The sequence below is a fragment of the Lynx canadensis genome, chromosome B1 (genome assembly GCF_007474595.2).
Source record: "Lynx canadensis isolate LIC74 chromosome B1, mLynCan4.pri.v2, whole genome shotgun sequence".
Lineage (NCBI taxonomy): Eukaryota > Metazoa > Chordata > Mammalia > Carnivora > Felidae > Lynx > Lynx canadensis.
The window spans coordinates 105,020,066-105,038,722 of NC_044306.2; the positions used below are offsets into that span (position 1 = coordinate 105,020,066).

The 18,657-nt window shown below is 37.9% G+C and overlaps 1 protein-coding gene across 5 annotated transcripts in view; it reads left to right on the forward strand.

Annotated features, from left to right (window-relative positions):
- PDE5A (phosphodiesterase 5A) overlaps positions 1 to 18,657 on the forward strand; it is a 142,110-nt gene that overhangs the window by 78,805 nt on the left and 44,648 nt on the right. For all 5 annotated transcript variants that reach the window (XM_030313153.1, XM_030313157.1, XM_030313156.1 and 2 more), the window contains exons 10-11: positions 3,727 to 3,902; positions 7,281 to 7,340. In XM_030313153.1, the coding sequence (XP_030169013.1) occupies positions 3,727 to 3,902; positions 7,281 to 7,340 (236 nt within the window). The remainder of the gene's footprint in view (positions 1 to 3,726; positions 3,903 to 7,280; positions 7,341 to 18,657) is intronic.

An 18,657-nucleotide genomic window follows, 5' to 3' on the forward strand; every position in this document is an offset into this window, starting at 1 on the left:
CAAAAATAAATAAATATATATTTTTAAATTATTAAAATGTGAAAAAAGTACCTAGTAGTTGAAATAAGTATGACTTTAGTGTTTAAGGTGGCAGTTCAAATCATTAGAGAAGGGGTAACTATTCAACTATTGTAAAAATCTAGTAGCAATTTGGGAAAAAATTAAGTTGAATTAAAAAATTAAATGTGATACAGTGAATCTACAAAAATACTACAGGAAAATATAGGTTTATATATAATCTTAAAATGGGGAAGCAAGACACTATTTAGCAAGACACTTTTCAGCAGAAAATCTCTTTTGATTAAGATAATTGACAAATGACAAGTACAAAAAAATATATATTTGCAAGATAGGTAATAAGGGCAGGTCTTACATATTAAGCAAGACAGGATGCTAATTTCGGAGTCCACACTATGTGGTAGAGAGTACATGAGACTATAAGCAGGATGTAAGAGCTGACATCCTGCTGTGCCAAAAAACCAGGAAGTAAACTGTGGTTAGTGACAACATCTGATTCCTAGAGTTACAGAAAAGGAAATATGATTGTGTGATTTTAGAAACCACCTAGTCCCTACTGACAATGTCAGTACAAGTACTTTGTGAACTCTAATGTTATTAAGTAAACTGATACTTTACTAACTGTTCTCCTTCTTGGTTTTCTCCTAATGTTTTTGAATATTTTATGTTATGATTGTATATATTAATTGATTTTTGCTGAATGGTTTTCTTTTCTTTTTGGCTCTGCATTAAGTACTTTGTTTTTATATATAAGTGATTCTGATTTCATACAGATTACTGGTAGATGTGGCATCTCAGATGACCAGTTTTAAATTTTATTATTGTACTCTTCATCCAGTCTTCCAGTCATTAATGAACTTTTGAAAACCCTAGCTGTAAATGTGTCCAAGCTTTATATTTTCTCCTCAAGAAGGACCCTGTTTGTTATAAACTTTCTTCCTCATAGTTTGTTTTTTTTTTTTAACTGGGGTATTTTTGTTTGATAGAATTAAATTCTCTGAAGTGTATAAAGGAATCGGCAGGATGATCAAGGATGCTATAAAAATATAACTGTCCATTGTGCTTTCAAAGGGGAGTTAGATTATATGCCTAAACGGATAATTTTTCTTTACCCTTTCCTTGCACTGAGCTTAGCCCTGTCTACACATTATTATCTATAGTGGTGGCTTGTAAAACAAATACACTTTAGCTGTTCCGCTCTGAGCTGTGGTTGGTACAGCCAGCTTTTGATGTTTGTACATGTGACGTTCATTTCTATACCTTTGAATTCCAGATGAATTAATTAATACTTCTTAATGCACATTCATTGACTTCTGACTAAGGCATAGATTTGAACTGACGTCCCGGAGAGTTACTTAGCTAGGTCATAAGCCCAGCAGCTTGCCTGATAGCCACATCTCAACCCCTTCCTGTTGTCTTTTCCTTTCCATACATGCAGTAATTCTTATAAACTGGTAAAAAGAGAAATCTTGTTTATGGAAAGTGGCCAGTCAAGCAGGAGACAACTTTAGTAGAAATTGAAAGGCAGTTACGTTGTGATGTGAGGATAAAGCAGGAGACATGTGACTCTCAAGAAAATGTGATTTGGGAGACAGCCAGAACCTAGATAAACAGTTCCACATTTATAATTTGGGGATTCACAAAGGTTGGAGGACCAAACCCTTGCATTGTACCATATACGGGACATGTTCTTTTAAGATAATGCTATTTTTCTTGCAGTGTCCAAATTCATTATGTTTCACTTAAAGTATTCCTTGATAGTGGAATAAGTGTTAAAGAAGTATTCCCTGCAGTGCTAATACAGACAGATAAGGATGTCTTTACTGTCTAAAGTAGAAAAACTCCCACAAACAAACCAGAACGAGCAAAAATGAGAGTACAGTGAATTTGCAGGGCTAAGAATAAATTGCACATCAATGGCGATAACAGGACTTAATGTGCAACCATGGATCATTGTGGACTCTATGAAATCCTTTTGTGCTCTGGGAAAAGTAACTGATAACACACTCTAGTCTTCATGGGAAAGTAGTTTGGGTGAGAGCTGCAGTCCTGCATTCTTTCATTAACTCAGTAAACATTTTTCGAGTTCCTGCTATATGCCAGGCATTTTGCTAACTGAGGAAGTGGATCTGAGAAAATAAAATCTCTAAGGCCAGGCTATGTACAGCCTAGAAAGAGGGACAGAAATGAAAACGGCTGTGATACACCAAGCAATGGATTAAGGGCATAGGAAAGAGTAGTGCCTGCCTCACCTGGGAGGTGGGAGGCCTCCAGGAGCTACTGTGAAGGAGATGTGAGTGTCAGCTGGCTAATCGGAAGCAAAGCAGTGGGGAGCAGTGGAGGCGGGTGGAAAAGCACAGGCAACGTTGTGAGCAAGAAGATACAGTCAGGGAACCACCAGCAGTGATCTCAAGGAGGTCAAAGAGCACAGAGCAGAGGAGTGTGGTAAAAAGTGCCCTTTGGGACTAGGCAGAGCCGGGCTTTGAATTTTAGACGTGAGCATAGAAGCTAAGTGGCCTTGAGCAAATGACTTAACTTTTCTGAGACTCAGTTTTTTCATCTGTAAAATGGGGATGGTCTTACCTACTTTACAGTGTAAATTTTAAGGCCCAGAGATTGTGTGTGTACTGAAGCATTTAGCATAGTACGTATCCCATGGTGGGCACACACTGGAACTCTGGTATTAAATATTTAGAGACAGAAGAAATAAGGACTTAACACTTTGTTTTACCCAGAGGTAGGAGGTCACTGAACTCCTCAAAGAGAGGCCACTGGTTCAGAATCCCATAGAAGTAGTTCAGTAAAGACTTACAATGTTGATATAATTTTCCATTTATATTGACTACATGTTTGACTTTATTTTTCTTTTTTAATTTTTTAAACATTTATTTATTTTTGAGGGACAGAGAGACAGAACATGAGTGGGGGAAGGGCAGAGAGAGGAAGACACAGAATCCATAGCAGGCTCCAGGCCCAGAGCCCGATATGAGGCTCAAACACACGAACCTTGAGATCATAACCTGAGCAAAAGTTGAAGGCTCAGCTGACTGAGCCATCCAGGTCCCCCTATATGTTTGACTTTCTAAGAGAAGCCAGGACTTGGGAGGTTATGATTTTCTTCAAAGATTAGTTCTGCCTTTATTTCTAAATGGTCATTTTTATTTGCATTTATTTGTAGTATCAAAAGTTGTCTGCAAGTATGATTCTCCTGGATACAGAGGTGCTTATTTGAAATTCGAGATGGTCTGTGTGAATTAACCTGTTTTCTACATTCTGTTTTGTATATTACTGTAGTTTTTAACTTCTGGTTTCTCAGTAAGGAAAGGCAATCTGTGTGACCCAAAATTCTGATGTGCATTAAAATTGTTCTCTTGGCAAATGTACAAAAATCCAATTAGTTTCCAAAGGACAAATTGTCTTTGGGGACTCAGCTGATCTAAAATTCGTGACCGCGTCTGGAAGAAAATAGTACTCTAGGATTTTTTTGAACGCAGGCAACATACTGTGTGAAACAAGTTCTCATGTAAATTAACTTGGTTTACTTTTCTAGCTTTTACATTTGTGAGGATCCGTTTGCTTCTTTGGAGATAGATTCCAAGCACTCATAAAAGCATAAGATAATCTTTTTTTGCGGGGGCTGGGTGTTCAAGCCAATAAAACGTATAATAATTAATAATAATGTTTACTCAATTTCTTGGATTGTTATAGGGGTTTGCCAACTTGTAAATAAGATGGAGGAGAATACTGGCAAGGTTAAGCCTTTCAACCGAAATGACGAACAGTTTCTGGAGGCTTTTGTCATCTTTTGTGGCTTGGGGATCCAGAACACACAGATGTATGAAGCAGTGGAGAGAGCCATGGCCAAGCAAATGGTCACACTGGAGGTGGGCTGACAACTGTGGGACTCTCGGTCTCTGCAGCCACACTCAGCTTCTGCCTTTCCCGCCAAAACAACTCGTGGGGTCTGTGCGTGATAGCAGCGTCTCCTCACGAGAATCAGACTGAATCCTTAGTTCCTCATGGAAACAGCTAAGGAAACGGAGACCCAGAATATTTTAGAGACTAATCAAAGGTCTCATGACCAAACCAAAACTCAGGCTGTTCGTCCCTTCACTCTTCTGACCTTAAGAATGCATTCACACAGATGTCTGCTGCCCGTGCAGCCTGTCTGTCCCTGCTCCAGTGCCTGAGCATCCCTGTCCCCTGGTGAACAGCTGTACTCATACATTTTGAAAGACAAAAATAGAAACCCTAAGCACTCAGAGAACCAGAAGTGAGGAAAAGGGAAACTCTTTCAGATTACAGATGTATGGATCCCACTTCTGAATACCCTGATTCATAAGTTTTGGGTAGAGCCTGGGAATCTACATTATTCCAGAGCTTCCCCCAGGTGATTCTGAATGTGCAGGCAGCTTGTGACCCACTGGCCTGGGACACTGACCTTTAGCAGGCTCCCTCCCGAGGAAGATTACCCTACCCAAGTGGGGCCAGCCCTTTCCAGGTGTATTTCACTAACTGCCTGAAAATGTTCACTTTGCATAACCCAGAAATTTCTTACATCAGAGACCCAGTTTAGGGAAATAGACTTCAAAAGGGCAAACGTCTCTACTTATTCATACAGTGGCGTGAAGTATGTTTGAATATTTGCCTACTCCTATGTAATTGAGATCAGTGGGAATCCATGTTTAGAAACTGTAACATTTCCTCCAATCCTCTAATAAGTTCCTAACCTAAATAGCTAGAAAGATACAGAAGTAAAAATTTACTAATAAACCAAGATAGTATTAGTAATGATGAATATATAACATGAATAGTTTTGCCATGGTATTATATAAGAGACCTTGGATTATAAGCCAGTGGAAATCTTTTTTTGAAATACACACACGTAGGTATAGGTGCATATATATATATATATATATATATATATATACACACATATATGTATGTGTATATATATATATATACACAAATATATGTATGTGTGTATATATATATGCACACATATACCTCAAATTACATCTATACACATACATATATGTACATATAGTGTCACACATATATACATATGTATGTATACATGTGTGTATGTGTGTATATACATATATTTTTAATCAAATTTTTTATAGTTCCCTTGGTTTTGCACTGAATTGAATCTAAGCCAGCTATCAATTAGAAATTATCTCTTCTTATAAAAACGTTTTATTATGGAAAATTGCAAGCATATACAGAAGTATACTAAGAATAGCTTAGTGAGTGCCCATGTACTCATTAGCCATCTTTAATAATTATTGACCCCTGGCCAATATCATTCCATTCATACACTTGCTCACTGCTCTGCACTCTTCCACTTTAATCCATTGATTATTTTGAAGCAAATCCCAGACATTATATAATTTTGTTCAAAATCTTCGAGTATTTTCCTGATTGAGATTTATTTCTATTTTAACACTATAGTTTTACTTCAGTTAAATATATGAGTAATTAGGCTTTTACTTAGTCTAAACATTTATTTTATTTCAATTCATTATGGGAAGTCCTATTGATGCTCACAAGTTTAACCTTGAAAAAGATTTTCCTTTCCTTACAAGGCATTGGATAAAAGCTAGGGACACCAATCCCTCAGGTTTTCTTAGGACAGTGAATTATTTTGACCTGGAAGCCATGGTCATTATAATGACCAACAAAACAACAATAATAATAGCTAACCTTTGCCAAATGTTTACTCTGTGTTCTGATGCTCACGTGTACAGACATACCTCATTTTATTGTGCTTTGTTTTATTGCTTGCCACAGATACTGCATTTTTTACAAATTAAAGGTTTGTGGCAACCCTATGTTGAGCAAATCTGTCAGCATCATTTCTCCAACAGCATTTGCCCACTTCATGTCTCTGTGTCACATTTTGGTAATTCTTACAATAGTTCAAGCTTTTTCATTATTATTGTATTTGTTATGCTAATCTGTGATCAGTCATTAGGACCTGCTGAAAACTCAGGTGATGGGTTCCATTTTTTTTAGCAATAAAGTGTTTTTGAAATAAGGTATCATATATTTTTTTAGAAGCAATGCTATTGCACACTTAATAGACTATAGCATAGTGTCAGCATAACTTTTATGTACACTGGGAAACCAAAAAGTTCATTTGACTCCCTTTATTACAATATTGGCTTTATTGCAATAGTCTGGAAATAAACCCGCTATATCTCAGAGGTAGGCCTGTATTAACAAAATTAATCATTACAACCGTATGAGTAAGGTGTTATTATTATCATCTCCAGTGTGACAAAATTTATTTTTTAAAACTTAGAATGGTATGTTATTCCTGTATCAATTTAAGTCTGAAAATGGCTTACCTTTTTATCAATCTTGCTAATATCTTTGGGGTTTTTAGTAAATCTATGTTGTCTCTGTCAAAGATGAACTTTAAAAAATATTTTTTAAAAAATATGGTAGATGTTTTAAATATGACCACTGCTCTGATTCAAAAGAATGTCTAAAATATTATCCTATTACTTTGAAGTCATTACTTTTGAATATGGGAATTAATGATTCTTCTGTTGAGTGATGAGAAAATAGTAAGCCTGTCTGTTTAACTCTACTAGGGTAAGAGAAAGTGTACTAGTTAGGTGCTGAAAGCAGGGTCCCAGGCCCCCTTGTCCCCTCACTGAGTGCCTCACATCCCCAGATGTTACTGGATGGATTTATGGGGCAGCGCTGCCTATCTTGATCTGTGTGACATCATGTTCTAGCCATGCCATTTTTCTTTATGAAATTCTAGAGTAGTTACAGCCCTCCCCCTGAGAGCTTCTTCTAGACTCCTTGCTTTCCAAATGTCAATGTTAAGTGTCAGTTTATGCAAAAGATTTTTTCGTAATTCTCACAAGTAAAAATAACTGAAGTCAGTATTATTTTCTAAAAAGCAGTGCAAAAAGAAAAAGCACAAAATAAATTTTCTGCCAACTTTGAGCCAGTAGCATCGCTTATCAATAATGTGTTCATTACATCAACAGTGTCAGAATAAAAGTGACAAGACTTTCTCTAAACACAGAGAGAGTATACCTTTTGGTCTTCTGAAACAAGCAATTGAGTCAAATCTGGGATTTTTCTTTCTGTTGAAGAAAAGCAGCAAACAAGATTTGACATTCTGAGGTGTCTAGTTCTCTCTCCAGGAAGTTTTAGCAGAATCTCGAGCTTGAGATTGTAGTCTACATTTGGCAGTTTTCTCTTGGATAACCTGTTTCCTTTGGTTTCTTACCCTATAGGTTCTGTCGTATCACGCTTCAGCAGCAGAGGAAGAAACAAGAGAGCTCCAATCCTTAGCGGTAATTCTCTTTCTTTGTAGAAGTGACTGACTACAGACATTTAATTAATACATAAACATGCTTCTCTTAGGATAACTACTTCCAATGCAATGGTCCCATTTTTTTTATTGTATTATTATTATTTACTTTGAGAGACAGAGAGTGAGCAGGGAAGGGGCAAAGAGAGAGGGAGAGAGAGAGAGAATCCTAAGCAGGCTCCACACCATCAGCACAGAGCTTAATGCAAAGCTAGAACCCATGAAGATCCCATGAGATCATGACCTGAGCTGAAACCAAGAGTTGGGCATTTAACTGATTGAGCCACCCAGGCACCCCAGCAATGGTCCCATTTAATTAAATGTGGTAAATATTTAGACGGACATTCATAAAAATATTTAATCAGTTCTACTTTATTGTAGGGCTAAAGAGTCACTGATGATCCAAAGCAAAAGATAACATACTGACTTTGTAGTACATTATATGATTCTGAATTTTTTTTTCAATAATGTCACATCTTTCTTAGGCCAAAACTAAATTTACTTTTCAGCTCCTGGGGACAATGTGAACAGGTGACTGACTGTGAGGTGGTTGTTTGGTTAGGGTAATGACAACAAAGATTTTATAATTTGTTATCAGTAATCTGCTCTGCATTATTGAGACTTGAGAGTGATTTTAATGTCTGACCACATGGCCTATGGAATGTTACTTGAAATTGGGTTCAAATAAGGTCAGCTCCTGAATTCTTATTACATCGTTATTTAGTATGCTATGAGAGAAAAAGCACACTGATAATGTAAGTAGAATGTTAAATGTTCTAGGTCGTGGATGAGATTAATGAAAATTTGAGGCACTTACACATTTACAGCAAAGGCTCCCCTTCTGAGTTGAAATTTACTTGAGATAACACAGATGAGGTCTATGTGAGATGTGACAGGAGTCTGTAAAGAATGAGAAGGGTGTGAACAGATCACTGAGATTCTTTTTCATTGTCCTCATCATCATAGCTGGCCAAATGCCAACCCTCTGTGGCCTTACCTACATTTTCTCACGAAAACTACACAGCTATATTATGAGGGCCACACTGAAGTTAGAGAAGCCAAGTGACTTGCTCAAGGTCACACTGGCAGAAAGAGGGGAAGTCAGGATACAAACTCACACAGTCTAGTTCCAGAGCCCATGCATACAACCACTGTGCTGTCTGTTATGAGCTGTTAGGGACAGAGAAGATTAAAGATGATTGAAATGTTTTGACCTCCACCATTAAAAAAATGATGGTGCCATGAATTAACTAAAGTGGAAATATTAAGAAGGAAAACTTGGCAGATTTGACTTAGAACGTGGTAAGTGTGAGGTGCTGGTGGAAGGACTCAATGGACATCTTCAGTAATCATGAAAGGCAGGACTGGAGTGGGGAGGGGCTGAACAGAGGTGGCGATTTGGAGGTCCAGCCTTGCGGTTTGGGGCAGTCCCATGGGGGTAGAGCGGTTGGGAGAGGGGCCTGAAAGACTGAAGGCAGAACTTTTGGGAATCTGGGTTTCTGTGGAAGGAGTGGGAAAAGAACCTGGCTGAGGTACAGATGTGGTCGTTAAACAGGGAGGAAGATTTAGGATGGGGCAGTGGCGCAGAAGGCAGAAGTTTCAAAAAGGAGGTCCTGTTGGTTGTAGAAGGTTGAGAAGTGGGACTGAGGAAGGCTGCTGCATTCTGTGATCATGTGATTGTTCAGACGGCAGCTTTAGGAGTAAAACTGCGAGAGTTAAGAGTAAATGGTGACAAAACGGAGGAAATGAATATGGACTAGTTTTAAAAGACAAGTTTTGTATAAAGCAAGGAGTGGAGAAGTAGTTATTAAGGATGCTGGCTGATGTTTTTGTTTTGGTTTGCTTTGTGTTGTGCACAAGGCTCGCTCACAAGGAAAAGAACCAGCATGTTCGTGGATGGAGGGCAAAGGTACGGCAATGAGGCAGTGCAAGGCAGGGAAGAGATCTGGACCTTGGAGCAGCCTAGGCATTGAGCGAGACAAGAGGGAAGCGATGATAGTAATAATAATAAGAATAGCTACATTTATTGAGCACTTACCTCATACATGGCATGTTGGAAGTTCTTTGTGTGTGTTCACTAAGTGTATTTAGTCCACAGCAGACCTATCAGGTCCGTATGGTTAGCAGGTGGAATGTGAGGAATTTGAGATTGAGAGGCTTTAGGTTGTCCTGCTCGGGATCTCCCCGGTCTTAAGTGATGGTGCCAGTACTAACTCCGGACAGCCCAGATCCAAAGCCCAGACTCCCCTGTGTGGCACTGGAGAGGTAATGAGCTGGAAAAGGAAGGCTGAGGACTTACAGATGTTCTCAGTTAAACCAGTGAGTAGAAAGCAGAGTCATTTATTTGCCAAGAACAGTTTAAGGAACTTGGGATGTTTCACCTGAAAGGTTAAGCTTCTTTCGGGGTTAGCCTCATTCGGGATGGACTTTATTTATTTTGTTCATGGCGGTATTTGAAGAAACGAACAGTTCTTCAATTATTTACAGAGGTTTATAGGTTATAAATATCTTTCACATCAGGCTTAATTGGCCTGTTGGTCTCATCCTTCCAGAATGATGAAGTTTTTAACTAAATGCATACTGTGAGTTGGACATTATCACATGGAAAGATACATCTTGAAGTGCTTGCGAGCACTGCAAGAGTATTAAATTAGTTCTAAAATGAGGGCAAGGTTACACTCTGCCATGTGTTGTTTTAGATAAATAAAAACTAGCAAATAGAGCAATTTCTGAAGATAATGCTAAAAACATCACTAGGATATTAAACTTTGCTTTCACTTTGAAAATGGCAATCTTTCAGAAAAAATCTGAAAATTATTTTCTCAATTATTTTTATAATTTTAGCGAGAGAAAAACGCTTTGGAATAACTGAAAATTGCTATATTGCAGTATTGTTCAAAACCATCTGTTGTTTCATTTGGAAAATAGATTTCTGGCAGCTGCATTGGGAAATTTAGGGTTACGTCACTTATAGGTCAGCTAATTTATTTAAATTGGTTGAAATTCAGCAACTGAATGCAATACTGGTTTTCCATCAGCCTAATAAAAATTCCTTTACAGCCCCGACTGCACAGGTGTCTGCATCATCCAGCGACTACCAAAGTTGCTTTGTCGTGTATCTGATTATTTATCGCAATTTAAGACCTAAAATAAATTGAAAAGCTGCCTAATGTTTTCTTCACTTTTATTTTTACAAGTTAGTTCTGGAGAGAATTAAATAATATATTTAAGTATACCAAATATTTATGCCTGTTTCCAGAAAAGTTCTCTAATTATAACAAAAGTATAACCAAGTTGATAGGAAACTCAAAATCCTTATTTTTTCCCCTTTGTTTTACTTGAGTTTTTAATCTCATTTCTCTTGACTTAAAATTGGGTGTAGCAGAAATAAGGCCTTAAACTAAGCATTTTACCATATATCTTTAATGATCCTTAGTCACAAGTTGTTGAGATAAAAATAAATGAACCCCAGCTACCTGGCAATGGTTATTAGAAAATTATTAGTTAAGATATCAGAATGAAATCAGTATTTATTACCAGTAACTGAGTATTTGATTGACTGGTTTCCTTTTCTGCTTTCCTCTTTTGTTAGAAGAGCAGAGAATAAATATGTATTAGAGCTTAGTTTTTTGAAATAAGCTCAGTTTTGTCGTGGGGTCACTGCTTATTCAGTTTATCTCTATAGCTTCTGCTTTATAGCAATTTCTGAATCATATGTAATGTATATAAAAGCAAACTCACCCTTTCGTGATCCTGAAAGGTTTCTGCATCAAAATAGTGAGATAGGGAGAAGCTGACCTCTCAGGCGGGATTTCCTAGAACAGAATTTACTTCATCTTGACCTTAATCTTTCAGAGCCAGAAACGTCATGTGAACTTTCTTGATCAGGAGTGTGTTCCTGCTGCAGGTGACAGCAGCAAAGGGCAGAGCCATGTTTCTGACTCAAATCCCTGATGCCCAAGTCAGTGGCAGAGTATAGATCTAATTCCTTGTATCAAGATGATCATCACATCCCCCACTTTTTGAGAAAATCTATATATGGATAGTCAAATTATAAATAGAAAATTTTGAGCCAATAATAACAAAGAGTTGATGTTATGATCTTGATAACCAGTGTCGCTGAACTATAGTAACCTACGGCATCCAGGAAGGCACACTCTTCCTCAAACAGTGCTAGAATGACCCTGAAACCGTCTGGGTCCTTTGGACTTTCTGTATACCATCCGTTGATACATTCGTTTTTATAGATGTCTATAACATTAACTGGGCTGTGTCTTTTCCACATTGGCAAGACTTAGTAAATTCTGTTTGATTCTTCCTGCTTTCCTTCGGCAAGCTAACCTTATCTTTTCTGCTTTGAATTCACTAGTACATTACTTCCAATGGTAATCTTAGCTCCAGAATATAGTGTCACCATTCTTCAGCTTCTTATATACTAAATAGATGTTAACCAGACTAATTCCTCATTTAGTCATAAATTTACCCTGAGAGTTTTACTTATAAGCATATGTACATATTATCAGAATCTTGACATTAGCATGTGCCATCTTTGCATGGTTTTGAAAACTGTATGCTCATTAGTTTTTATATTCTGTACCTCTTTGCCATTGAGATTTAAAAGATGACATTTAGGGACACCTGGGTGGCTCAGTTGGTTGAGCATCCAACTTTGGCTCAGGTCATGATCTCACAGTTCGTGAAGTTCGAGCCCTGTGTCAGACTCATTGCTCTCTGCAGAGCCCACTTCGGATCCTCTGTCCCCCAATCTCTCCACCCCTTCCCAGTTCATGCTTTCTCTCTCAAAAGTAAGTAAAAACATTTGAAAACAAATAAATAAATAGTCACATTTATATAATGTTAGAAAGAAGGAAAAGTCATAAAACATGTTGGTATAGTTATTGAAGAAAATATGCTAATCCAGCCGTGCTGTGCCTTATTCACTTCTGTATTCTCTATAAGATTCGGTTCCACATACTAAATTGGTTATTTACTTCCCTTTGAATAAGTAAGATTTCTTTTTCATATGTATTTGGATTCACTTCCCTCTTAGAGAAAGATAAATTCTAACAGGCTTGTAAGTGGTATGGATATTTTCTTTAAAAACATGTTTTCTGTACATGTTAGAAGTAGGGAAGAGAGACATTAGCCTTCTGTAAAGTATAACGTGATGGCTGTCAAACTGGCTTTATTCAAAGACCTAGAAACAAACTGCTCCGCATAAAATGGTGCCCCAATAGGTGGGGGTAGTGATCAGGGACTGACAGGGAGAGCTTAAAACACCTAACTGAGGGTCTCTGCTTGTAGCTACCAATGAAACCATGAGATACCTTACATTAATTTTATGCCTGAAAATAGTTTCCTTCAATAACTGATCATTGAGGAAAACCTCTTTTCATCCTAACATTTATAATGAATAAACGTCAGGAGTAATGTAACAAAATGCCTTTATACAATACTGAAGCTAATTGGAAGAATTTGACATTTTATGGATGGCCAAGTTCAGTATCTGCTCTTCTTTTCAAACTTATTTTAAGAAATGACTTTCTGAATAAGGGAGCCTTGCCGTAACAGTTGGCAGTTAGGAGTTATTTTGTAATTTTTATTTTAGCTCTTGAGATTTGATACTTCAGACCTAAGGCGGGTAGAATGCCTTTGATAGCAGTGTGACCTTTTTTGTATTAAGGTTATACAGTCGAGCAAGTTGTGTAGCCATGTGGCCACATGTCTTTATTTTCTTCTGAGGTGACCAGAGACTTTGCCACAGGCTAAATATAAACCTTTTTCATGAGGCATCCACCCAAAATAAGAAATTCAATAATTTTTAAATGATCCTTTTATTTACCTTACCCAAGTATATTATTTTCCATGGACACATGCTTTTTGGGTTTCAAGGAGACTATACACTTTACAAATAGATTATTTCCTATAAAGTTTTATTTCTCTATTAAGTAAACAAAGAGGCACCCACCCTCTACACTTGTGTAGAGGCCTTCATAATGAGAAACAGTTGAATTTAAAAAAAAAAAAAAGGTTGTTTGTCTTATATAAAGTTCAGGATAGATTCTCTTTGACTTTATTTATTTATTTTAATATGAAATTTATTGTCAAATTGGTTTCCATACAACACCCAGTGCTCAGCCCAACAGGTGCCCTCCTCAATGCGCATACCTACTTCCCCTCCCTCCCACCCCTCCATCAACCCTCAGTTTATTCTCAGTTTTTAAGAGTCTCTTATGGTTTGCCTCCCTCCCTCTCTTTTTTTTTTCCTTCCCCTCCCCCATGGTCTTCTGTTAAGTTTCTCAGGATCCACATAAGAGTGAAAACACATGGTATCTGTCTTTCTCTGTCTGACTTATTTCACTTAGCCGAACACTGTCCAGTTCCATCCACGTTGCTACAAAAGGCCAGATTTCATTCTTTCTCATTGCCAAGTGGCTTTCCATTGTATATATAAACCACAACTTCTTTATCCATTCATCAGTTGAGGGACATTTAGGCTCTTTCCATAATTTGGCTATTGTTGAGAGTGCTGCTATAAACATTGGGGTACAAGTGCCCCTGTGCATCAGTACTCCTGTATCCCTTGGGTAAATTCCTAGCAGTGCTACTGCTGGGTCATAGGGTAGGTCTATTTTTAATTTTTTGAGGAACCTCCATACTGTTTTCCAGAGCAGCTGCACCAGTTTGCATTCCCACCAACAGTGCAAGAGGGTTCCCGTTTCTCCACATCCTCACCAGCATCTATAGTCTCCTGATTTGTTCATTTTAGCCACTCGACTGGTGTGAGTGGTTTTGATTTGTATTTCCCTGATGGGGAGTGACGTTGAGCATCTTTTCACGTGCCTGTTGGCCATCCGGATGTCTTCTTTAAAGAAGTGTCTATTCATGTTTTCTGCCCATTGCTTCACTGGATTATTTTTTTTTTTTTCGGGTGTGGAGTTTAGTGAGTTCTTTATAGATTTTGCATACTAGCCCTTTGTCCGATATGTCATTTACAAATATCTTTTCCCAGTCTGTCAGTTGTCTTTGACTTTAGAAAAATATTCTCCAGGGAAACAGAACTAGTAGGAGAGAGATTTATTCTGAAGAATTGGCTCACACAGTGATGGGGGCTGAGAATTCCAGCATTGTTATGTCTGCAAGGTTGGAGACCCAGGAAAACCAGTGATATAATTCAGTTTGAGTCTAAAGGCCTGAGAACAGAGGAGCTGATGCTTGAAATCCAAGTCCAAGGGCCTGAGAAGATGAGATGAGATATTCCAACTTCATAGGAAGCAAAAAAGGCATGTTCTTCCGTCCTCTACCTTTTGTTCTATTCAGGCCCTGGACAGATGCATCATGTCCACCCACATTGAAGAGGGAAGTCTACTGAGTCCACTGATTCAGTGCTCATCTCATCCAGAAATACTTTCACAGACATACACAGAAATAGTGTTTAGTGTGTCTAGTCAAGTGAGACGTAAAATTAACCATCACAAGTGACTAAAAAAAGTAGTTAAGTATGTACTTTCATTATCTATCGTTGTGTTATTAGGGAGCATGTGCAAACTACTAACATCCTTGTGTCATTAAACTTTAAAAACTATGTATTTCAATTATTTATGTGCCTATCCTCTCCATCAGGCTATTAGTTCTTGAGTCATCATCATCATCATAGCTACCATCTAGTGATTGCTGAATAAGAACCTGGTTTACATATCTTGTTAAGTGAGTGAGTGAATCAATCAGTAGATTCTGGAAAATCTAAAGTTTTAGAGAGCCTATAATCTAGCCTGAAATAACATAACCCAAACTCCTTCAGTATCCAATAAGATTTTGCTTTCTTTCTTCTTAAAATGATTATGAAACTAGAAATAACTTAATAGTTGATGAAATACATAAAGAAGCATAGGGCTAGAGAGAAACCAGGTTCAACTTCCAGCTCCATGATCTCAGGCAAATCTGTGACTTCTCCGTGTCTCAGATTCTTTATGTATAAAAAGAGGATAATAGAAGAATTTACCCTGCAGAGTTGTGAGTGGAGTTCCTGGTACCTATGTGCCCAGGAAGTATTAGTTGTTAGTAGTGGTAACAGTGGGAGGAAAATCAGTTCTCAGTCTAGTAGTAGCAGCATCAAGATTTTGATGTACCTTGTCATGTTCCAAGTCTTTTTGCCTGAGCCCTTCTAATAATGTGCCCTTCAATGAAGTATACACTCATTTTTTAAATTAGTCTAAGTGGAAGAGGTAGGTGGACTATCTGGAAGAAAAATGTACCATGTGTTGTAAGAACAAGTGTAAACCTTTGTTTAAAGTTTAAACAGTTTTCTACTCGAGGGCAGTAATCTAGAATTGACCATTTTGAGTAACTTCTTGCCAGAGTTGCTAGGATATTGGTCATCGCTTTCCCATCATGAGTTTCCAGTGTTCTTGGAAGTGAATGAATCAAACTTTAATGAGACTTAAGACAAGCTGAAGCTGATTGTTAAAAAACTATAGTAATGAAATATTTATTGTACAGATGAAAAGAATTCAACTATATTTAAAAATTTTTAAAGCAAATAAAATTCATAATTGAACTATAGGGTAAGAAAGCATATTCTATAATATATCTGTTGTTTCTGACACAGCATGGTTCATTATTGATGTTAACATTTGTATTATAACTCTTTGCCAAATTAAATTAAATTAAATTAAATTAAATTAAATTAAATATTATGGAGAGCTGGTTAGGTGCTTGATGATATCAAAAAGATTTTCATTCACACATTTATATTTACCTCCTACTCTATGTGGGCTCCACATAACAATAAATAAGTCTCTACCCTCTTTGAACTTGAATAGTGAAGGACTGTATGTATAACATAATTATACAATATTATATGATTATAATCAGAAAAAAGGCTATAACTTTAAAGTGTAGGGCATTGTGAAATTATATAATATAGAGACATTCTAGAATATCTAGAATGGTCTGAGGTATATGTAGTAATTCACATAAGAGATGTGGCAAGTCTGTGATTTCATACTACACTGTAATTCAGCAACCTGCAAGGTAAGATTGAATCTAGGTTTTGGCTACATTAATGCTTCAAGAAATAGAATGTTTAGATTTGCAATCAAGATCCAGAGCTCACTGCCTCCCATGGACACACCAAAACTACAACTACATATAAAACAACTTATCAGGGTGCCTGGGTGGCTCAGTCGATTAAGCATCTGACTTCGGCTCAGGTCATGATCTCATGGTTTGTGAGCTCAATCCCCACGTCAGGCTCTGTGCTGACAGCTCAGAGCCAGAAGCCCACTTTGGAATCTGTGACTCCCTCTCTCTGCCCTTCTCCCGCTCACATTCTGTCTCTCAAAACAAAAAATTGTTTTTGTTTAAAAACAACTATCTCCAAGAACAACTTGAAGACTAGCAGACCTAAGATTTTACACAACTAAGGATATAAAGAAATAGTCGCATCAAGATGACCATGAGTGGCAAAGAGGCAGAGACAGTCTACTAAACTCAGGACTCATACCTCCCCAGCATGGCAGCAAAATGGGAGGATATCATGATTGCAAAGGCCCTCTCTGAGGAACAGGGATCCAGTACTCACATTGGGTTCTCTGACCCAGGAAACCTGCACTGGGAAGATGAGCTCCCATAACATCTGGCTTTGAAAACCAGTGGGGCTTAAGTCCAGGAGAGCCAGAAGACAAAAGAAAATCAAGACTCCACTCATAAAGGGCATGTGCACAGTCTCACTTGCTCTGAGTCCCAGAGTAGAGGCAAGAGTTTGAAAAGTACCTGTGTTACATGTGAATGAGATTCATTGACTAATTTAATTGACTAAATTTAGGGCACAGAACTAATTTGGGATCTGTTGGAACTTCATCCAGGGATAGAAGTACTGTGAATGCCATTTTTTTTTTCACTCCCCTTCTACCTACTTGTCCTGAGTAGCTGCCCTACCTAGCAGGTGCTGTTATTGACACTATCCATCTACAGTGCTAGCACTGCTTGCCCTACCCTGGCATTTCCCTGCAAATTGCCTCACCCAACCCACCAGCTCTGGCCAGTGCTCCTCTCAAGTGGCTGTCTGCCTCACCACACCTGATGGGTGGCCTTGGTGACAGTGGCACTGCCCCAGGTAACCTCACCCCACCACAACCAGTGATTGGCCCTCCACCCTGCCACACCCAGAGGGTGGTGTTGGGTGGGATGGGTAACCAGGAGAGTTTCCACTACAGGGCCCCACAGGATAGTTTCTATATAGAGCTACTCCTTTGAGACAAGGAGACATAACTGATCTACTCAATATATAGAAGCAAACACAGAGAGTCAGGGGGCAAAATGAAGAGACAGAAAAACATGTTCCAAATGAAAGAACAAGACAAAACTGCAGAGAACAAATAAATGAAATAAACAATCCACCAGATAAAAAAGTTCAAAGAAATGGTCATAATGATGCTTATTGATCTTGGGAGAAGAATGGTTGAATACAATGAGAACTTCAACAGAGAGACAGAAAATACAAAAGAGAGCCAATCAGCTGAAGAATACAATAACTGAAATGAAAAGCTAGAATCAACAGCAGATGCAGAAGATGCAGAAGTACAGATTCTCTAAGATTAGGGTAGGGGTAGGGGAGAATCACCCAATGAGAACAAAAAGAAAAGAAAATTTTTAAAAGTGACAATAGTTTAAGGGACAACATTAAGCATACTAACACTCACATTATAGGGGTTCCAGAAGGCGAAGAGAGAGAGAGAGGGACAGAAAACCTGCTTGAAGAAATAATGCCACAAAACTTCCCTAACCTGGTGAAGGAAGAAAACACTCAACTCCAGGAAGCACAGAGAGCCCCAAAAAGATGAACCCAAAGACACCCATACCAAGACACATTATAATCAAGATGTCTGAAGTTAAAGATAAAGAGATAATCTTAAAAGCAGCAAGAGAAAAACAACTAGTTACATACAAGGGAGCCCCTATAAAATTATCAGCTGATATTTCAGCAGAAACTTTATAGGCCAGAGGGAGTGGTATGATATATTCAAACTGCTGAAAGGAAAACAACAACAACAATAATATTCTACCTGGCAAGGTTATCATTCAGCATTGAAGGCGAGATAAGGAGATTCCTCAATAAGCAAAAGCTAAAGGAGTTTATCACCACTAAACTGACCTTACAAGAAACTTTAAAAGATACTTCATTAAATGGAAAAGGAAAAGCCATAATTAGCAATAAGAAAATTATTTTAAAAAATCTCACTGGTATAGGTAAAGATATAGTAAAGGTACTAGGTCAACCACTTATATAACTATTATGG